This window comes from Wyeomyia smithii, chromosome 2 (genome assembly GCF_029784165.1).
Source record: "Wyeomyia smithii strain HCP4-BCI-WySm-NY-G18 chromosome 2, ASM2978416v1, whole genome shotgun sequence".
In the NCBI taxonomy this organism is placed as follows: Eukaryota; Metazoa; Arthropoda; class Insecta; order Diptera; family Culicidae; genus Wyeomyia; species Wyeomyia smithii.
The window spans coordinates 86,580,977-86,605,225 of record NC_073695.1 but is presented as its reverse complement, the minus strand read 5'-3'; the positions used below and the strand labels follow the sequence as shown (position 1 = coordinate 86,605,225).

The following is a 24,249-nucleotide window of genomic DNA, read 5'->3' as shown; positions in this document are numbered from 1 at the left end:
CAACGCAGACTGACCGCAGTTCGTTTCGTAACGGCATCGCGATGAGAATGAAATCGAAGTCAATTCGTCATCGGGCATCGATTGCCAAAAGCGCACTAACAATTGCCGTGACCACGGCATTCCTAATTCAAGTCGCGTATAGTGTTATAATTTGTAATTATGAAAAGTTCGACTTGTACGACGCTTGGTATCAGAAGAAAACTGACGACTTTTGCGTGTTTAAGGATGTGTTCTTGCCTAACGAGGTGCGGTACGCGGATTTTATGGCAAGCAGTTTAGATTACAAAAAAGTGGCGTTCACTAATTCAAAGTTCCCGTTTGTTCCACCCTCGTTATATCGGAATTTCGACGATATTCGAGAACTTTATGTGCGACGGTGTTCGATTGATACACTGAGGATAACAAGGTTGATCGAAAAAATGTATGCCGGTAACAATCAAATTACCTCCATCGTGGTGGATGGAAATGGATCTAATAATCTGAAGGAGTTGTATTTGGAGTCGAACTTAATTTATGACATCGCGAACATAACCAATCTCCCAAATTTAGAAGTTCTAGTGTTAGAGAATAACCCGCGCATTGGAGACGTTGATTTTGCTTTCTTTTCCCGAATGGGTAATCTTTGGAAGTTAGATCTCGAAAATACGGGAATGAGGAAGATAACTAACAGTCTTAAGTTGAATCTAAATGAACTGCTGCGGCTGGATCTATCCAACAATGAACTAACTTACGTCAACATTCAGCTATTCCAAACATTTCCCAAGTTGCAACATTTATGGTTGAATGGGAACAACATTTACTTCATGGAGATGGAACCAGTTCGTTCTGTCGTTCCGGACATTCGAAGCATTGTCATTGACGACAACTACTGGGGCTGTCAGCATTTGTCGATGGTTAGTAAATACCTGCTGGACAATGGAGTTATCATACGCAGTAAAGAGTGTAAGTCCCGATCAGTGAATAAAGTGTGCTGCTCAGATAACACCGAATCAATCGATAATCGGTACATAATTGAAATGAACATAAAATCCGAAAGTAAACTACACGAAGGCATCAAGAGTCTAGAAAAGGAGAATTTAGTGCTGCGTCAAATCGTAGATGGAATGCGAACGCAATTGCACAATTTTATGCAGAACTACACCGTGATGATAAAGGATGAACGAACGAGCGGCGAAGTGCAGGCGGACAATTTAGCTTCCACGGAGGAGGAATCATCAGAAGATTTTGCGTACGACGACAGTAGTGAGCTCGAACGATTTAGTGATCAGGATAGTGTGGAACTGGACGTTATCACCGAGGAAGCCTCCAGTGAGGAAGAACAAAGTACGGAAGAAAATTTGATCGAATCGGAAAGTGAACAAAGTAGTGAAGCGACCGAGTGAAGTGCGTTTTATCTATGACAAAATGACAACAGTTTGATCGCTATTCGATTATGTTATTCGCTGAAGTGGATTGTGCACACAGATTTATACAAACGAATCAATGATTAGATTAGAACGAACTAGTAGCCGAAGGGTTTCTGCAAAAATTGACCAGTAACATTGGAACTCCATAGTCATGCTGACCAAAAGTAAGTGAATCTAAGGAATGTTGTGAGAAATGTTACAGACAAGAATTACCATACACATACAGTATACACATACAGTATACAATTACAGTACACACATACTGTTTTATCAGGTACATACCACAAAAACAAAACGAGGCGAAACCAGTTTCAACCAGTTTGAAGTGTATTTAAACGTACATTGTGAAACATCGGAATTCAAAATATTTACCAGGCGTGTTATCTGGTAGATATTTTGTATTCTTAACCCATGATTGTTCGATTTATCGAACAGTACTTTAGAATTTTTTAACACATAATCGTTTTCTGTATATGATAGCTGGGAATGTTAGGTACAATAAAACCTACCGGACACTCTTCCCCGCCCATTCCGTAAGGAGGGGAGCGTTTCGCGCAAATGTGTTCAAAATCCACAATTTTTCAATATTTTTTTTTAAACTAAAAAAAAATTGTCGAAACTGTTCTAGTAGCTTATAAATAAAATTATTTTTGTACCATTTATCTATATTTTACAAGCATTACAACGCGTGCGTCACTTGATTGAAAATTACTGTTCGTTCTACCGAACAATGCAATGGTCCAATACGTGTTCACTGGACTGCCATGTAAATCAATTTTAATCGCTATAAAACACGACTTTCCGAAGTACGATTGAGCTTTAATTTTGCATAGGGACTCCTTTCGAGAAGACGAAATATTTGAGTCCTACCGCTAAACGAAATTTGAAGATCAGTTTTATCTCATACATTCGATTGGGATTCTAATTAAGACATTGTCACAAACCCGCACTGTTCATCTGTTTGTTGAGCAATGTAATGTTCTAGTACATTCTAAATGTTTTAAAGCTTTCGTACCACAGAAAAAAATTCAATAAAATCATATCTTCCAGGATTCTTCACATTTATTTTTTTTCTATCGGTAAAACGAACAGTGAAAAACTCGGCTGTGGAAAGTCGGTATTTTTTGTCATTTTTTTCTTGATTAGAACAATAGAAACCTGTGACGTGAAAATCGCGTTGGATAAAAATCTGGTTCTAGGTCCGGTTCATAATAAGTTAAGAAAACGTTCACATGTGATATGTAATATCTCTGTAAGTTTTCTCGTTGGGGCTAATGTGAAGGGTCACATCTTTTGCAACATTAAACGCTAAATGTTCTTGTAATGTAATTGGTGAAACATTGATACTTATGGAAACAAGAGTTGGTTTGGCTTGACATGGACATCAGATGGCGAGGACAAACATATTACTTGATTTACACTAACAAATGAAATGAATATTACTTTTAAAAACAACACTGGTAAAGCTCAATATAGAAAAAATGCAAGATTATAGTTTTTTTGCCTTTAATTTTAGTGCATCTAAGTTTTTCAAAGAATGAGAAAAACTCACTTCCTCATGGGCCAACGTAGAAGTGACGAACCCGGCGAGCAATTACTCTGTGGGTTTTTGACGCCCTTCTGCATTCACCAGGAGCACCAAAATTCACAGGAATGGTTAAAAATCTATAATCTGTTTAGCGCAGCTGTTTCAAGGTTCAGGGCAAAGCAATAAAAATAGATTAATTCTTGTTGGAATGGTTATTTGCCTTTCTCCCAGAAAGGTATAGCAATCACTCGCAAAACCAAAGGTATAAGAATAATCCCAATGGCCGAATGTCATATACCACTCGACTCAGCTCGACGAACTGAGCATTTTCTAAATGTATGTATGTATGTGCGTAAATGTACGTGTGTGTATGTGCAACTTTTTTTCTCATTCACTTTTCTTAGAGATGGCTGGACCGATTTTCATGAAATTGATTGCAAATGAATGATCTAGTTGCCCCATAGGTTATTATTGAATTTCATCGTAATCGGAATTTTAGTTTAGAGGTTATGTATCAAAATGTAAAAATAATAAAACATCAATATCTCAGAAACCACAAAACCGATTTTAATAAAACTGGTGTCAAATGAACGGGCTGTCTCTAACGAGTAATTTATTTCATTATATATATATATATATATATATATATATATATATATATATATATATATATATATATATATATATATATATATATATATATATATATATATATATATATATATATATATATATATATATATATATATATATATATATGTGGTTCAAAAGATTTGGAAAGAAACGTAACCCAAAGACTGTCTAGAACCAAACTGCTTAAAATCAAATATATGTCCTCAACATCATTTTTATTTAAATTGAACGTTCTCGACGTTGCTAAGAATTAAATTGTTCGAAATTAGGAATCATTTCCTCCATTCTACTACCTCTTAAGCACAGCTCATTTCAAAAATATTACGTCAAATTTTATACATTATACTTATTTGAAAAACAACATCGCTATTCTTGGAACGCAAAGAGTGGAAATACCTTTTTTGGATCGTATTTGGCAATTCTAGGATGTATTCCAAAAAATGAAAGCCCCAATTTCGGATTTCGAAATGAAATTGAAGTTGATTCTCGTCCTCTACCTGAAAAACCCACAGTGACGTGACAATCATAAAAAAAATTCACCTACTATATTCGAAACAAATTTCTTCAAATGTAATTTGTATGTGTGTGTCTGTACATGTTTGTATGTGTGAGTGTATGTGCGTATGCTTGTGAATGTTTAGAATGATTGTGCTGTTGGCTACCGATTTTTTTTATTTAGAGTAAACTAAAAATCCAGTAGGAATTAACAAGATGTATTTTTTTCGGAAATTTGAAGTTTTTGACAAATTTGTTTCAACAAATAACAAAGTGTGAATGAGAAAAGCTAGGTCTCACCGCTAGGCGGATTTATTCGTGTTTTTTTTTAAATATTTCGAGAAAACTCAGAGAAGTGCTATTTCGAGAAAACTCAGAGAAGAGTATTTCTATAAGTTTAACAAAAACCAAAAAGAATCATGCTTTGGTATTTACTTGTTTGCCTTAGAGCTGCTCATTATTCTCTCAAAATTTCGTTAGGATCGGTAGATTTAAAGCCAATTTACAATTTTTTGAAATTCAATTTTTTGAGATGTAATGTGGATATTGAACGGAATCAAAGAGATATTTCGATTTGTGCTACAAAGGCCCTTCTACTCATAACCCTGTTTTGTTTGTGAATTTTTAAACAGGGTTTTGTGGGAGGAAAATTTACAGTAGATATTTAGCAACGTTTGCTATCAAAAAACTCAAAAATGAGAAACTTTTTAGTAGTGCCAGTGTTTCTCAAAACCGACGATATGAGAAAATAATGTAGAGGAGAACTTTACAAAACGCACCAGGTAGATATTCACGCGCTTTTAATCATTTTTAATCTACATTGAACGTCAAGGATGATTGAAGGATCTATATAATGTATGTTTATAACGAAGCGTATTTTAAAGCATTCGACAAACCACAATATGCCAATATGTCCGTAACAGAAATCAGCACGTGAAGTGAGGAGCGCTAGAAGTTTCAGAAGTAGGGGAACAACGGGCAATACGGACCGGGTGGACCCGATGGACCATAGCTCATATCTACATAAACTATGGGAGTTTACCTAAACTATTCATGCCAGTAACATATCAACAGAATTTTGTGAATTTAGAGATATTATATACCTAGATGAAAACAATAGTTAGTTATTTGAGAAATAATCAAACTAAGTTCACTTTCAACAGTAGAGCAATGTGATGTAGTTTTTGCAGTGCCAAACTTAAGGGCATCTTCAGCGGTGGTCCAAATCGTTGTTTTGTTCTATTTTTTTGGAACAAACTCAAATTCATTGCTGCACCGGTGGTGTAAATTTTGTTTTATACCAGATCTAAATTGAAAAAAATTGAAACTGGTATACGTTTTGATCTATTTTTGTCACTTTTTGGAACAAGAAATAGATCGTTCTAAAACCCTTTGTACGCTACCAATAGGTGGGTAAAATGTCATATTTTAATTGAATACCGCATTTTTAGCTATTTACATATAAGCATTTTGCCTGAGTTGAAGATAAATAAAACAAAGATTTTTCATGATTATTCACAATTCATTTTTGTGGTTTTTCTGAAGAAGAAAATGAACATGTTGGTCGTTCTTGACTTCAAGGAAACTGACTAGCAAAAGGGAGAATTCTGGAAGACCATAACCGTAGGTTCAACTACTTGGTTTGCAACCATCAGCCACCAGGAAGCCAAATATGTCGGCTATTCGTTAATCGCCCTAATTGTAGTGGGACTAGAGGAGGCCTCAAGAGGCAAGAAAAATGTTCTTCGAAGACACTGAACTGAAAACGTTCAAAATGCAGGAGTGGCATTGTGCAGCTCGAATCGAACGATTTTCGCTATTTTCGAGCACGTCACATACTGCCAGTTTTGCTCTAAGCTCGAAAGGAGCTGTCAATGTCATTTGTTATTCAACTCATCTAACCCGCAAAGTCGAAAAAAATACGGAAAACGAAACATAACCCCACCAGCGATCATTTAGTTTTGTTCGAGTTACTCGAAACTAAATGCGCAATGTCACCCCAGGTTTGTTTCAATATCCTCAACACCGAACCCAAGTTTAAAGAACTGCAAGATTCAGAAAGATTGATGACATGAAAACGGAAGATGAACATCTACGCGATCAAACATTTTTCGCTATCCTCCGAAGCCCTGTTTGTAGCAGAAATTTTTAGATCATACCAATCCATCCTGAAAAATGTCACTGACGCTCGGGTCAAACCGTCAAATTTATAAAGTCTTGTGGATTTAAAGTGTATTGCCAAAGTAATCGTTAAATGTGCGTGAAACTTATCGAAATTCCGTTTGATAAATACACTAAGGTCGCTTTTTACGCGTTTTTTTACGCGGTTTTGTTTTACGCGGCTTTTTCACGCGGATTCCGGAATTTACGCGTTTTTTTTACGCGGATTCCGGAATTTACTCGGTTTTTTTACGCGGCATGTATCTCCCGCGTAATAAGCGACTTTAGTGTATTAAATGCTTTTTATTATAACAAGTCTCATAAACTGATAACATGGGGTATTAAATTGTTGACAGTGTGACAGATGTCAGCGGTTTAAAACAAGAAGATATACAACACCGGTGCGGAGAACGAAAAGTTGGTCTTTATAAGCTGGTTCTATTCAGATTTCGCTGGTGTAAATCTAGTATAAAGTTGTTTCAAAAATAGACCACCGCTGAAGATGCCCTAAGCTTATGTCACTGTGAAACTTCAGATAACGGTAGTTTTAAATGGCATACTAATAGTTAGGAATATTAGAAATATGAAAGTGAAGATAGCTTAGTAAAAATATTATTTTTTTCGGAAATCGGAATCATTCAAAAAATTGTTTGCATTTTGGTATCGTTATGATTCTTAATTTCTGCATTCTTAACATGTGAAATGAGACCCAAAGTCACAAACTCTCGTTTGAAATAAAAATCATCAATAGGAATGCTGATAAAACCATTAAAATACTACATGGGTCATTCCATACGAAGTGACCACGAAAAAGCACAAACTTGGACACGACCATCACAGATTTTGCTGAAAGTTGGGAGAACTATTCATCTACTGTCACTTTGGAAAAATCCCAAATTTGGTGTCGATTGGAATACCCTCCGCTCTGTGGGACCCCCCTCTTTATTACAAAGTAACGCATTTTTTTGTTCAAAATCTCTTTTTTCTTTTTCTTACAATTTATAGACTTAAGATACTGATAGATGATTTTTGAAGAAAATAAACCAAGGAATCCAGAAAAAATATAAGTTTTGACCGGAAGTGTTGCCACATAAATCATTTTTGTATTTGAAAACTAAATTTACAGTTTTCGGCGAATGCAGCCATTTTTTTTAAATTTGATAATACCATCGTGTTCCTTGGAAAATATCACATAAGAAACAACTATCATCCCGAGGTAATATGAGTCAATCTCGAGATATAACATTTTTACGAAAAAAGTTGTACAAGTCTATGTAAAAATGCTTACAAGTCTATGTAAAAATGCTTGAGACCAAGGATGGAAAAACTCGTATCGCATAACAATCATGCGGGTATCATTTCTGAACGTGCTATTTATAAGCTTTCAATCCTAGCAAACCATCGCTATTAAAAGTTACACATTCTCAAGTTTGCAAGAGACAACTTAGAGCAAAGAAATATATGGTAGCTTTCTTTGATGATTTTGTTTCAGTATTGCTTGCTTTAGGCGGAGCGAGCAACATATAGCGAGTGTTTCACGAAAGAATCGTAAACGATTGCACTTAAGCGATCGCAATGATTCTTTCAAATGTTGGTTGCTTGTAGGCGGAATTCTGTGAGTGGTGAGTGAACTTTTCCATGCTTGCTTGAGACTACTGCAAAAACTACATGTAGGCTTCCCAGTCAATCATTTTGTTAAAATATACGAAACTTAATATTTTACAACTGAGCACCATACGTCTCCAGTTGTATTTTTCAAAATATCTCCTCATAGGGAGATGTGCAAAACGAGACCCAAAAATTGGAAAAGTACAATAAATTTCTCATTGGCTGTTGGATATCCGATCGTTCCGAACCGTTTCACAAGATTGTTTTTTTTACTTCCCTGCAATATGTTTTACCTGAATTGAGAAATAGGTTGTATTTTTGGCAAGTTTTGAAAATCTACCAAAAAGTACATAAATTTCCCTTCAAAATTAAACTGATTGTATCAAAATCGGATCAAGACTAAGGGATTTACAGATGTTTGAATTTAAGAAAATCATTGAAATTATCACATATAGCATCATTCAAAGTGGGACCAAAAATCGATATCGTAACCGATTGTCATAAAACTTTGGGAAAAGGTCATTCATAGTTTAAGAATCTTCGGAAAAATGCAAAATATGAAAAATATTGACATGAAAAATATTGACATGAAAAATCGAGGTTTTCAGGGCCTCCGACCACGGTGAGACTGTATGGTTTAAGCACGTGCTTTTTTGCGCAGTGCGTCGTCCTGTATAGAAAAGCAATTTGCTAGAGTCTTTCGTAGGTCCGTCTTACCAGCACAACCGGTCCGTAAAATAGTGGTTTTCGAAACTAATTGTATTTTAGTGAAAACTAATATTAAATCTATATAAAAAGGAAAGGTTCTCAGTATTTTATGAAAATGTAGAATTTTCATGAATGTCGTAGATTAAAAAATTGTGTTTTGAGCAGAATAATGAATGGTTTCCTTAGAGTGACCGTCTTCCCCGTTGTTCTCCTAAAATCAAAAGCAATAGAACATATCCTAATTTACTAAGCAATCTTCTGTAGCGTTTCATAGGGCATTCTGTCCCCATTTTAGTTTCGATCGTTTTAAGGTAAAAGTTGATAAAAGTTAGTGAAATAAATTGAAATATTTATGGTATTGTAAATTGCAAAAGTGTGAGTATTAGAGTAACCACAGTTTTTGCCTTTCTCCTAGAAAGGTATAGCAATCACTGCAAAAACCAAAGGTATAAAAGTGCTCCAGAGGGTCGAATCTCGTATATCAATCGACTCAGTTCAACGAGCTGAGCATTTTCTGTGTGTGTGTGTGTGTGTGTGTGTGTGTGTGTGCATGTGTGTGTGTGTAACGCTCTCCCAATCTCACTCGATTTTCTCAGAAATGGCTAGACCGATTTCAATGAAATTAATTTCAAATGAAAGTTCTATTTACCCAATAAGACCCTATTAAATTTTATTGTAATCGAATTTCTAGTTTAGAGGTTATCTATCAAAATGTAAAAATCACGAAACATCAATATCTCAGAAAATACGCAACCGATTTGAACAAAATTAATTTCAAATGAAAGGCCTGAAAAACCCTTAACTTTCGAATTTCATAAAGATTGGACATGTGGTTCAAAAGTTATGGAAAGAAACGTGTTCTCGAGACTATTTAATCTCACTCATGTTTCTCAGAGATGGCTGGACCGATTTCAATAAAATCGATGTCAAATGGAAGGTCTAGTTGCCCTATAAGACCCTATTGATTTTTTTTGCAATCGGACTTTTACTTTGCCTGTTATGTTTAAAAATGTGAAATCCAGCTTTAAAAAGAAAAATATTCACAAGACTACTTAAACTCACTCACTTTTCTCAGAGATGGCTGAACCGATTTTCACTAAATTAGTGTCAAGTGAGAGGTTCAGCTGCCTCATATCAACCTATTGAATTTAACTGTAATCGGACTGTAACTTCGTCAGTAATGTATCGAAATGTGAAAATCACGAAACATCATTATCTCAGAAACTACGCAACCGATTTGAACAATATCGATATAAGATGAACGGGCTAGTTAATGGTTAACTGATGAATTATGATTGAAAAAGTGGTTTCATAATTCGGCTGCTCTATACGTTCCCATTTCATTCGATTATAATCGAACATAAGCAACCGTTATGTATTAAATTGTTAAAACAACGAAAGTCTATTATCACAAAGATTACACGACTTATTTGAACATAACTAGTGTCATACGAACGAGTCATCTCTCAAACTTACAAATAACAAACTTCATAACAATTTGATATGTGGTTCAAAAGTTTTGGAAAGAAAAGAAACTCAAAAACTATTTAAAACTAAACCTTTTAGGTCATGAAATCATGAATGATGTTCTCCGACAAAATTATGACCTATGACTCATGACATCATGTTCTCAACTCCAAATATCATGAACTATGAAGAGCGTTTTCATGAATGTGACTCATGGCTATTAAAAGCGTAACACATCGCTGTCACATGGACTCATAGAATCATGAGTCATGACTCATGATACCATAAGTTGGATTCTGATTACCATGAGCTAGTCAGAGCGTTTTTATAAATACGACTCATGACTGCTAAAAACGTAACACATATCTGTCAAACTGCGCGCCGGTATATTCAGTGATTGCAAGTTTAGAAACCGCGATTGCGGTTGCGTAAATTAACTCAACACAGTAATATCAAGTGCGGTTAAACCAACTGTGGCAGAGAACATACGATCGGAAAAAAATCGGATTGGAGATCGAAAAGGATACAAAATGATGATACCAGGTCTATGATAAAATATGGCTATTAACGTAGTGCTCGTATACAAATAGCTAGCCGTAAAGTTTGTATTTTCCATCAAGCCCAGTTTAGAGTTCAATCGCTAGAAATGTAAACTCGTTGTTGTTATTGCTGCTAGAATTGATGGATAAGAAGCTGTGTGGCAAGTGTCATTTGCCTATTAATGATTTTAAACCAGTGCCCCGCGGTTTCTGCGATGCCTTTCGTCACATCGGCTAGCAATGTTGTGGAATAAACGGTCGTGCCCACAAGGATTTGTTCGTCATAGGGAAGGCAATGTTTATTTGCCCTGCCTGTAAAGATAAATTAGGCGATAGAAGAATTCGTGCCTATTTTGCCGAAAAACTAAATAATGTGCCGGCTGTGCCAACAAAATCTGTTCAAGTTAAACAGCTGTGCCTGTGAGATACTTTTGGTAATGGTGATGTGGTACGTGATTCTGTTAGCCGCGGCACTCGATTTAAGTGATCTTTCGGTTGCCTTTATCACCTCCGCTTCCCTTGTTAGGTGGTGGTTGTATTCGCTTCGCTTGAACTGTAAACTGCAGATTGGTGAAATGCCTGTGTGTTCTCCAACCGGGTTTTCTTACAAATTTCGCTAGCGGAAATTTGGAACTGGAACATCACTGAAGTTGAGAATAACATAGACTTGTTTTTTTACGTAGAGCTACGTTTTTCTGGAAGATCAGCTACATTGAGGTGAAAATAAAAATGTAAAAACGGAAAAGGGGACAAAACTTGTGTTTTTTATGCTCATAAGCCGTTTAGTTTCCAATGCACTTCCGTAGTTTTTTTAGCAATCAATTGAAAATTATCCATGCATCAGCCCAAATGCAGACAAATATAGTAGTAGTAGCGTCTGCGGTAAGTGTAGCGGTATTACATCTTCTGGTAAAAAACGCTGCTTTTGTGCGGTAGCGGCAATTCCTCCAGTGAAAAATTTGGCAACACACAAACGGGGGTGTTGGCAATCAAAATCTGCCTGCCGTCAAATTTTTAGTGCGAAACAGCTTTCAATGTCGGGAATAGCACAGAGATGGGATCAGCATTATATCCTAAATTGGACTAAAAAACAAATTGTCCCTTTAGGATGAATACTCAATCAAGAGTTAAAATTTTCTTGTTCATTCATTACATCTTATTCAAAATGTTGGTGCGCATTGACATAGACGATTGTAAATTCGATTTCATCTCCATGTCTCAGATCGAGCTCGAAATTTCAATATGCACCCAGGAACAAATAACTGAGTGACCAACTTTTTTATAAGTTAGACCCTGTTGATATTTTCCACAATAATGCGAAGGAGCCCAGTTCAAAGCAATCATCAACGTCAAACATTATTTTGTCCATGATTTAGATGAAGGATGTCCATGATGTTCAACATATTGCTTTCTTAGAGGATCTGAGGCGACATTTTGATTATAAATATTTAAGCAAGCAACATTAACTAGCTTTTACTACATTTACACAGTTTACGTAAAAAAATCATGAAATATTGTTTGAGCTAGAACGGTTTGTTTGACTCATATGATACTTTAGGTGAAGCAGCAGATGGTTATTTTGTCTAAACATAAAACAACAAAAAAACCAGAATTATCGGTATGGTGCACAAAAAAGGTGACCATTTTTATTGACCAGTTTTGATTTGCTTGAAACTTTGCACAGATGTTCCTATAAACTAAAGATGTTGTTTGTGCTATTAGTTATTTTTTCTTGAATCACGACTAATTTGTGATAACGGTTTAGGTAAAACTGGTACTGTTAATTACAAATATTTTTAGAGCCAGAGTGATAGATTTGATCGGTGTGACATTTTCGGCAAAGTTGTAGATAATAATTTTGTCCTTACGAAGAAATTTACACTAAAAAATTTTTTTTCAAAATTGATTTTTCGACATTTTTCCATTCTTATTTGTGCAACTGTCTTTATAAAGAAATTTGCACATTGCGTGTAGTTTTCGAAGAAAAAAAAATCGAATTTTTGAAAAGTGTTTTTTTTTTTCAAATGTATATTTTATAATTATATTTTTGGGTTTTTTACTTTTAAAAATATTTTGTCCTACGGAGTATTTTTTGGAAGGTCAAAATTACTGTCAACGACATTGTACTGTTCTGACTTCTCCAATCGTTTGCACACACACTTTCGAGAAACGCTTTGTTATTTACGCATTCGCCAGAGCAATAGCCAACATAAAACCGCTCGCAAATTCTCTTTTGTCTTTCTACTCACGACGCGTACGCGAGTAGAGACATGCGAGTGGAGTACTCGAATAAAAGTACTTGACTAGGAGGGCTTGAAAAAATGTGCCAGAAAATGCTTCCTTAACCGACTCACGCATGCGATTTGTCAATTACTTAAATTTTAAATGTGTGGGATGAAAATTTTTTATAGTACCGAATGCTGCAACGTGTAAGTTATCGGATTATCAAAATAGCAAAGCAAAGCCTTGGTGCTACATTCCGTATCGCAATTCGAACTTCTGTTCATTTGACACAGAATTTGCAACCAACTGTTAGTGTACAGGACAATTGCGGGGCTAACGCTACGATGCTACTGTCACCAACAGTCTCTCTTGAACCGGGATTCGAACATACGACGACTGGCTTGTTAGGCCAGCATCGTACCTCGAAACCTCTTGTAGAAATATGTTTTTTGCCACTCCGTTGCATCGCGCCACGCCATTCCGATGCGTCTTGAAATAATTATTTTTGGCTGGTCGTTCTCGCGAGTAGGGGAGTGCACGCGAATGAGACCGTAAACAGGAGTGTGTGTCCATGATTATGGGAGCAAATAAAACTCGCAAGCATCAACACTCGGTGGTGTGAAATGAAGGAAGTGTGAAACATAGATTTACTCTTCTGAGAAATTAAAATTTTGAGACTAAAGTTTAAAAATTGAAACCATAATGCGTAAAACTAGTCGTAGAAGATAGGGTGGCTTCCGTTAAATGCATCATAGATGCAACAGAAAAAAAAATTCCATGTACCTACTCATAATTTTATAGATACTTTGATTATTATTTCATACACATCGCACGGTGCTCCCACAGACCGTTATTATAAAAAAAAATGCACCAAAGAATCTGCGTACACCATTCGATTCGTTATGACGTCCAGAATGTCTGGTCAAAATTTCAAAATCATCGTACGGTACATTTTTGAGTAATGCCCTTTTGAAGGTCGTAAAGTACAAAAAAGTGATATAAAAACGACGAAATACTTATTGTAAAGCACGTTTTTCAACCACCATTTTATGAAATAACTTCCAAAATAGTTTCTACACATTTCAAGGGTTATATTTCAAGACAATAACAATTGGCGGAAAGATTTATTTGAAAATCCCACAGTGCACAGTGGTCTAAACTCGAAAAATCGTGATCGTCCTAGATTTGACTGTGAAAAATTGATTTTATGTACTTCATGCCTTCAGCAAAATTGTTTCATAGAACAAGGCCCTACTTTTGGCGTTTTTAGTTTTTCAATCAATCCACCTAACAGATAGATAAAATAAATATTTTTTCTAATTTTCTATATACCAGATTGCTTCCTTCAGCAAAGTTGTGTAAAATTTTAAAAGAAAAACAATTTTTAAATACTGCGATGTCCTATCTGTACGTTGGAAAAGACAAAATAGAGTTTTTTGTGGAATACTTCTTCTTAAAATCAGTTTTTTTTGTCTTAAATTTTGTCTGTAATGGTCAAAACAATGCAAAATGTTCTAAGATTTTATTCATTCAACTAAGATTCTCTCAAGACTTTATAAAATTTATTGTTTTGACAACCATAGAAAAAGTTATAGACAAAAAACTGATTTAAAGGAGGGGTGTTCCACAAAAAACTCTGTTTTGTCGTGTCCAACGTACAGATAGGACTGCGCAGTATTCAGCAATTGTTTTTTTTTTTAATTTTACACAACTTTGCTGAAGGAAGCGATCTGATATATTGAAAATTAGAAAAAATATTTTTTTTATCTAACTGTTAGGTGGATTGATCAAAAAACCAAAAACGTCAAAAGTACGGCCTTGTTCTATAAAATAATTTTGCTTAAGACATAAAGTACATAAAATCAATTTTTCACAGTCAAATCTAGGACGATCACGATTTTTCGAGTTTGGACCACTCTGCACTGTGGGATTTTCAAATAAATCTTTCCACCAATTGTTATTGTCTTGAAATATAACCCCTGGAATGTGTAGAAACTATTTTGGAAGTTATTTCATAAAATGGTGGTTGAAAAACGTGCTTTACAATAAGTATTTCGTCGTTTTTATATCACTTTTTTGTACTTTACGACCTTCAAAAGGGCATTACTCAAAAATGTACCGTACGATGATTTTGAAATTTTGACCAGACATTCTGGACGTCATAACGAATCGAATGGTGAAATGGTGTAGATTCTTTGGTGCATTTTTTTTATAATAACGGTCTGTGGGAGCACCGTGTATCTACTTGTAGGAATTTGTCGGTGAAGTACGTGATCTCACCTTGGCAAGCTGTTTTGATCATCTGGTAGAATCCACTCTAGATTCTCTGCTAAATTTCGTGAGCATATTCGAATTTTATACCGATTATAGTACCTGTACATCAAACCGAGCTGCTTTGATAAAGAAAATAATTGTCAGTTATCTAAACATATGCTTCAAATTTTATGCAAAACAAATTATCAGTTTATAACCTTCCAACAGACAAACATTAAAAAAACTAATTCTCTTTTCTGGCAACTAACTTTTTCGTAATTTTGAATTGTAACTTTTTGTAACTGTTTTTTTACTTGTTTATTTGTTACTGTTACTAAACACACACATATTCTTTTTTCAATGAAATAAACTTTATGCATCAGTAATGCTTCTTTATTACAATATCACTTTCGGGATTGAAGTTTACCATTTATGGAAACCGCTGACTGTAGGTTGTCGTTGTATTTTCTTCCATTTATCATTCAGCATTGAGATACATCTGTAAAAAACACTGTCTTTGAAAACATATTCTGCATTCGGCATGCGAACGACCCATTTTGGCCCAAGTGTTCGATATATTGAACAAAACGTTTGGTAAATCGAACAGCTGGGCCAAAATGGGTTAAAGAATCACTCTACAGCAAACAAAACGATTCTGAACCTTCGAGTGTTGGCTGGTTTTAATTATGGAACGGAAATTCTCAAGAGGCATACTCCTTACTTAAAGGCTGATGGTACGTGTAAACCCATTTTTAATCTAGCCATAATCCGTGTATATCGAATTACTAAACGATACTGTTGAGCTACCAGATATAGCTTGACAATCTCCCGTATCTGACTTGATAATTTGTAGAGCATACCAGAGAACTCTTTTCATGCACTTCATGTACATTTCAGCCTGAAATGGAAACGTTCAATCAAACACCATCATTTTACACGATTTGCGAATCATGTTTCACAATATTTCAGAAATTTTTACTTTTTGTATTTAATCACTTGACTTTCGCGTATTTTTGATGAGTTGGACAGGTAGAACACGCGATGAATAGTATTTAAATGAAGTTTCGGAACTTGCAGAACTAATAATTCGACCTACGGGCAAAATCAACAGAGCAAAATAAAACCAAATTTTGACGTTTCGCTCTGCCGATGCGAACCCATTAAATCATGAGTTCAATTCATGGTTTCCTAAATCAAAGCAACGTTTTATAAATCGAACACCCGATTTCATGAGTCAAATGCTATATGTCCTGACTCGCAACTCATGATTTCATAAATCAAAATCATGGTTCCAGGAGTCAAAGCGAGATTTCATAAATCGAACGCCTGATTTCATGAGTCAAATGCTAAATTGCATGACTCGTGACTCATGCCAAAGCAAGCAAGCAAACCAAAGCAAAAATTCATAAATCGAACACCCGCTTCCATGAGTCAAATCATGAAACCATGAGTCATTTTGCCCGTTTTCGAGATTTTATTTCTACCCGTGTGCTTTATATGGCCTCAACATGATTTAAATGTGGCATCGTACTATATGAACGTTTCTGGTACCACTCGTGATTAAATTGTTCGAAATTAAGAGTCATTTCTTTTATTTCGATATTTTTTAAGCACTAACATTACGTCAAATTTTAAATTTTATACTTCAATTACAACATCAATATTTTAGAACCCAAAGAGTGAATATACCTTTATTGGATTTAAGCATTCATGTAAATTTATTTTTACAAATAATAAGTTTGAATGAGAAAGGCTGAGTCTGACCGCTAGGTGAATTAATTTTGGTTTAATATTTGTTAATCAGTTATATAAAATTCATTAATAAGTATATGTTGGACAGAGCCACTGACAATTTTACAGTTTTTAAGTATTTTAGTCGTTTTTACTGTAGGAAAGCATTAAAGCAAAATACAGAAATCCACCAATAACATTTCTATGTGTAAGCATTTTAGGGAATTAATAGCATAAGTCCTCTTATTCAACTGGTGCGTTTTGTACAGTTCTCCCCTACAGTAGAAATCCACCAATTTAACACCGAAAACTGACTAAATGAATAAAGGGTGTCCACGATGAAATTGCCACACACAAAATTGATTCGCAAAATTCGAGTTTTCATCCGATTGCCATCAAATTTTCAGGGATTAAAAAATAACTATTAAACTTCATTCTACCATTTTACTCGTATTTTATTTACAGTCCATACGCAAATGCCCGCACCTTGGCCTTAACCCCGGCCATAAGATTGTGCACAACCTGTGAATCAACCGTTTTTTGCATGTAAACCCATACTTTCTTCAGTTCCTCGACTGTCTTCACTACCTTAGGTTGTTTAAGAAGGTGCTGCTTCATAATCTCCCAGTACTTTTCGATGGGGCGGAGCTCCGGAGTGTTGGGAGGGTTGAACATTTTCGGCCCGAAATTGACCTTATTGTCCGCATACCACTTCAGCACGTCCTTGGAATAGTGGCATGAGGCCAAATTCGGCCAGAAGATTCCTGATAAAAAATCCTGAAGATAGAGGTGTAACACGCTATATTTGGTGCAAAAACGTAAATGTCCCCTACTAATGGTTCCTCTGAGAACTTCCGGATGAAAAATAGCCATTTCTCGATGAGTTCTTGGCCGATTTCGGATCTTGATGAATCATTTGCTTCAGAAATGATTTTGTCATCTATGCCAATGATGCAAATGGGCATTTTTATCAGGTAACCCATTACCAAATCCATCCAAAAATTAGCAGGTTTGACATGCCTACCGGAACTCAGGAATATTTCCTATATCCGGTGACCTAGGCCAGATCTGGGGTCAGAAAATGAAACTTCAAAAGTTTTCCAGTTCAATGGTGTTCGAAATATTAAAATCGAATAACGTTTAGCAAAGCTATAGTATTTCAAATTTCATCAAAATTTCGCCTATCCTACTTATTTTGACTATCCCCTGTATGAGGTATATTCGAACGCCATGCATGATGTATTTACCGTGAGTGAAAATAAACTTTCATTGGCCCACATCTTAGTGGAAAAAATAATAGGTGTAAAGTAAACTATACATCGTGAAGTGGCTGTTGATACAAATTTCCATTGACTTACGGTTTTCTGTGAGTGGGGTGAACTGGACAGGTGCTTTATCTTGGAAAGTATTACTTTTTTGGGTTCCATGTACTACTTCATCCATTCCATGAACTACTAAACCCTACCTAACATAAAAATTTCATGGTTTGCTGTGATAGGTGCACCGCAGTGCCAATGTAAACAAAGGAAACACCAAAAGTTGATATTGCTGTAAGTTTTACGCTCTTGTATTTAAGATTTTATGAGAACTTCTTCAACGTTTTCAGTCTAATCAGCTTTGCAGTCGTGTTTGTCCAGCAAAAGGCTACATTTTGATAAAATATTACGATTACATAGTGGAAAAAAATAGTGGGAGATACTGCGTTTTTTGTAAGGATGGACAGTTTTTTGTAAGAATGGACAGTTTTTTTGGGGTGATATGGTTAGGTGAGTTTGAAGTAAATTCTTTTGTCGGACTGATGCCGCGAGCATACAAAAACGGACGAACAAATGTATAATGCCAATTTTGAGGTGCTGAAATTATTTCTAATGTCAGAAAATGTTATTCACCTAAAATGCCGCAAAACCTTCCTTATTTTTAGATGTATGTTTTGTGCACGTCATGCTCAAGTATACCCATGTTATTCCTTACCGAAAAAAATTATACCCGTATTTTTTTCCTAAGGGTGATCCTTTCTGAATTAAAGTTGCTAAGAATGGACAATCATTTTTCACGCACACTGGCACACACACTGAGACACATACACACACAGACGCACAAACACAGACGCACGCACACACACACCGTCACACACACACCGTCACACACACACCGTCACACACACACCATCACACACACACCATCACACACACACATACGCACACTCACAAATACACACACGCACACACACACCGACACACACCATCACACACACAGACGCACACACACACACACCGTCACACACCGTCACACACCGTCACACACCGTCACACACCGTCACACACACACCGTCAAACACACAGTCACACACACACCGTCACACACACACACACACACCGTCACACACACACAGTCAGACACACACCGTCACACACACACACTGTCACACACACTGTCACATTTTTTACCCTGTCCACATTATTCCAAACACTGTTCATATTACCCCAATAGCTTGTCCATTTCACCCCAAACGATTTTTTATGTCCAAAAATCATTATTTTTAATTTCGTTATTTTAATTTTATTTTTGACCTCAATATCATGATTTTTTTGTGTAAAAACATAGAAAACAGGTCAATATTACTATAATACACAACGTTTATGGGAAAACACAGGCTACGAAATAACAGCAGTTTTCCTTAAGGGGTTCAAATTACCCCAAACTACCCTACACATGGTACAACTCGTGATTTATGCGTCTGCCCCACACATTATTTGCTAGTTTCCCACCGAGAATTGTACGCAGCGCTTTTTGCTCGAAAACTCCGAGAGCGTTCCGGTCCGCCGCCTTTAACGTCCACGCTTCGTGTCCTCAGAGGGCCACCGGAAGGATTGGCGTTTTATACAAAGGGAATTTCGTCGACGTTTTCAAGTTGCGGGACCTGAGCTGGTTACGCAGTCCGTAAAAGGCCCTGTTCGCTGCTGCAATCCGTCTTTTCACTTCACGGAAAACATCGCTGTCACATGTCACAAGTGTTCCATCAATCACTACCTCAGCACCAATGCCACTAGACCTGCCCCAGTCTGTACCCGCAACCATATACTTCGTCTTGGTAGAGTTAATGATCGAACCTATCCACGCCGTCTCCCTCTCCAGAGATACAAAAGCCTCCTCCACTGCCCTGCGATCGATTCCTATGATATCTATATCGTCCGCAAAGCCAAGGAGCATGTGCGACCGTGTGATGATAGTGCTCCTAATCGCACCCTCGAGTGCAATGTTGAACAGTAAATTCGACAGCGCATCTTCCTGCTTCAATCCATCTAAGGTCACAAACGAATTTGACACTTCGTCTACAATCCGAACACTTGATTTTCAGCCATCCAGCGTTGCACGTATCAGCCTAATCAGTTTCGCCGGAAAACCATGCTCGAGCATTATCTGCCACACTTCATTTCTTTTTACCGAATCGTAAGCTGCCTTGAAATCAATAAACAGGTGGTTAGTCTGCGAATTGTACTTCCGGAATTTATCAAGGATCGTTCCCGGGTAAACATCTGATCCGGCGTTGATCGGCCCTTACGAAAACCAGCCTGGTATCTGCCGATGGAGGACTCCTCAAGCAGGTCTCGGCTTCTGGCAGCATTTTTTTCGTTCGTCACTCGCTGGCACTCATTTTCAAACCAGCCATTTCGTTGGCGTCGCTTAGAAGTACCTATCACCTCTTGCGCTGTTGTAGCCATAGTTCCATGGATAGACTCCCATAAACTGTTGCTGTTGGCAGCTACGTCGATTGCTCCTATCCTCTCATCTAACTTCCGGCGGTAATCTGCAGATACACATCGTTCTTTTGTTTCTTGCACTCGTGACGCTGAATAATCGCGCCCGAATTTTCTGAACAAGATAATGATCTGAGTCGATGTTTGGCCCTCTGAAAGACCTCACATCCATAATGTCCGAGCAATGTCGACCGTCTTCCAGCACGTGGTCTATCTGGGAGCAAGTGTCACCACTCGGGTATTGCCAGGTGTTTTTGTGGATATTGCATTCTGGATGTAGAATAGCCAAGTGAATATATAGGTCTTTACAAAAGTACGATAAAGCAGGTATTGAAGTTGTAAAAATCTTTTTTTCCTAATAAATTGTGCAATCACTTCCTAAAGCGGGCCAAAATACCCCGTTACCCTATTCTGTGAGCAACTTATGCACAGTGGGGAATCGCGGATCATCGACCCGAAATTGAAAATGAGAATTTCTTTTCAATTATATTTTTCCTATAGCGGGGGCCTAGTGTGGTTGGTAACGTCTCCGCCAACCAGTTTGAGTTTGTTGAGTTTTCTATGATTTTCCAAAGTATACTGAGCAGGGTGGCAATACTATGTATAAAAAAATCGAATTTAAAGAACCAACCATGTTCATTTTGTTATTAGCCCAAAATAATAACCTGTGCAAAATTTCAGCTTAATCAGACATGATTTAGGAGTGCCTCAAAACGCTTAAAAATTTAGTGTTTTGACCATCGAAAATTAACATTTTTATTAAAAAAAATGTGTTTAAGATGCCTAATAAACATTAAAATGATTTACATGTGGTTTGTTGAATCATTTTATGTTTATTAGCATTTCCAATTTAGGAAAATTTTTTAGGTCAATAAACAAAATGTACATGGTCGGTAACATGACCATTTTCGCTGCCCTAATACTGAGTCAGCGTTTTTAATGTTTTTTTCTAGAAAAAAATCAATGTTACGAAAATCACTGGTGCCTAAAGGGTAACTTGAATCTAGGTTACTCTTTTTTCAAAAGAAACAACGAGTGTTTGACACATAGCGGATTTTAGAAATGTGAATTTAAGGGGTTATATCTACCAAATGCTCAAAAAACAAGGCTTTATTCATGATTTTTTTTACAGGACATTTGAGATGTAAGGTATATAAGTAATATATCATTGGATTGAGCAACTCTTGCAGAAAAGAAAAAATATTTTTTTTGCTATTTTTGTTACAAAATGGCGGCTGTGCAGCGATTGCCGTGAACCGCTTTTTTTAAAGTTGTTCCGCGGCGAGCAGTAGAAGTCATGCCCAACTCCACCTATAACCAAAACAAAAATTTTTTCATTATCTACATAAGTGTCGCTAGTGAAGTACACATGATTATATTTTTAGAATTTTTTTTCACAAAATGGCAACGGTTTTGAAAAAAAAATCTGTTTCGACAAAAAAAATCGACTTTGATTGTTTATAACTTTAGTTGCTGTTAATCAATCGCTAAAATCGTTTGTACTTCACTAGATAATCTAATGAAAAAGCTACAGTTAAAATTTCAAGTCAATCGGATGTAAACTTTTTCAGTTCTACTGCTCGCCGATTTTGAAAACATGGTTAAGTTTCAAATTGCTATAAATCTTAAGAATCGCAACAGTAAAGCCCCTAATAATATTTAACCTTCAGTCAGCTACCTCTGTGGAGCGGGGGCCTAGTGTGGTTGGTAACGTCTCCGCCAACCACGCTCGACGCCTGGGTTCGAATCCCACCGCCGACATAGGTGTCGATGGTTGTGAGGTGGCGTGATCCACTCACAACCAACCCAACTGGTCTAGATTCAATTCTAGCCGACACCGGGAGATTTTCTGAGGCGAAAAATCTCTGGGATCACGCCTTCCATCGCATGAGGAAGTAAAGCCGTTGGCGCCGGTCCGTTAATAAATGGGTCGTGAGTTAGGGTCCTGGATGTGGAGTCGCCTCCCTGGGCGTCGGTGATTGGCCACAACAGTGGCGGAACTAGACCGACGGCAAATAAGCGAGAATAAAAAAAAAGCTACCTCTGTGCCGTAAAGTTGTCCTTTCTGGGCTTTATCTTCCTCTTCTTCCTTTTATTTATCTGATCTAAGGCTGCGCCTACGCTCTTTTGTGGTATTTCTTTTTGTTTTGATCCGTGAAGAGATATTTGCTGTGTGATGCTTTTCGTAATTTGTTGCGCACCAAGCTGAAGACCAAAGCACCTAGCCCGAGTGCGTGCGGGTCATGGAGCTAGAGCTACAATTAAGCTCTGCTTGAGATGCTGTGCAAGTTCGATTAGGAATTTTGTATTTTTTTTTAAATATTAACTCGCTTTTTGATGATTATGCTTTCTGAAACGACGGAAAGTATCAAAATAGTGTCTTGATTCCATTACGCTGTATTTTTTGGCTGAATAAAAAGAAATATAAAGCAATTTAAACCTCATATTACAGGAAATATTTACCGAAACGCATGCTTTCTTTAAACGAAACAAACAAGTCCAAGTAATTGCAACTGTTGCAAAAATTTTAAAAAATTTTCACGGCATGTTCTTTTGAAACTATTAAACATTGCATTATTTTGCTGCTTCATTACATTAAATTTCATTTCATTGAATTCATGACATTTAATTTCAAAAACAACACAAATATATAGTCACCCACTCACCCGCATACGTCGTCAGCGCTCACCCTCTGCACAAGCTGTAGCGTGTAATATGCATAGCAAAGAGAAGCAGAGTACAAGGAGACGGAGATGCCACGAAGCAAAAAAGCAAGCAAAATGATTCGGGGCTGCACAGTGCGCTCTATGTAACTTTAGAAAAACACCATCGAAGAGATATCCGCTCTGTGGTGGTATTCTTCATTCTTCGCGTGTCGAATCATCGACCGAAGCACCCAGCTCAAGTGCGTGATACCTAGCAAGCAAGAGCTCAGTTTTTGTTCCGCCTCTAGTGCGGTGCGTGCTTTACCAAGTCTGGTTTTCAGCATTGCAAAAAATCGCTCCGTTGCTTGTTTCCACGTTGCATCGAGTGTTTTCTGCGATCGCAAAACATTCAACTTCGGTGTCAGTCGAATCACGAGTCATGGTAAAAATGAACATCGGTATCACATATACTTTGTCCGTGTGGATCACGAGAGCAGAGTGGCGAGCACAGATACATGAGGTTAAGTTCAGATGGGCATGTTGACCGGTTCGGTGTTCGCAAGATTTTGGGGCCCCCTTGAGTGGTGGGCCTGGTGCGGACCGCACCAACCGCACTGCGTAGCGATGTCAGAAACTGCAACTTGAAAACTCTCTTTTAAGACATTAAAACTTTATTGAGAACGAATACAAAAATAAAGATGGAGGTGGAAGTCAAGGAAAAGAAAATATCATAAATATCATTTTTGAAAAACCTCACATTCCAATTGCAGGGGGCTGGTTTCAGCGAGAATTGCTCGATACGAATTATACGATTTCACTAAATTCTAGCGTTTTATCAAATCAACAACGTTTACGTCTTTTTTCCTCTTTCGTTACAGGTGCGCCAGAACACTCTATCTGCGATGACATGCACCATCGCTTGGACTGAATAAAACTGTGGAATACTTCTTTTCTCTAGTGATATATCGAGCCGAAACGAGAAAATGACGCGATTATTGAACAACTTTTTTTTACCAGCGGAAATGAAGAATAGTTTCAGGAAATAGAATGCTGCTTTTGACTGTTATCTGCCAGTAAAAATCTATTTATTTGTAC

General features: G+C 36.9%; 1 protein-coding gene across 1 annotated transcript; it reads left to right on the top strand.

Moving 5' to 3' along the window:
* On the top strand, positions 1-24,249 carry LOC129721434 (dynein axonemal assembly factor 1 homolog). The gene is made up of 2 exons (XM_055673990.1): positions 1-1,570; positions 24,033-24,249. The coding sequence occupies exon 1, from the start codon at positions 42-44 to the stop codon at positions 1,380-1,382; it is 1,341 nt and encodes a 446-aa protein (XP_055529965.1). The 5' UTR covers positions 1-41; the 3' UTR covers positions 1,383-1,570; positions 24,033-24,249.

Excerpts from the sequence above, each read along its gene's own strand:
- LOC129721434 (XM_055673990.1), top strand. The coding sequence starts at position 42 with ATGAGAATGAAATCGAAGTCAATTCGTCATCGGGCATCGATTGCCAAA.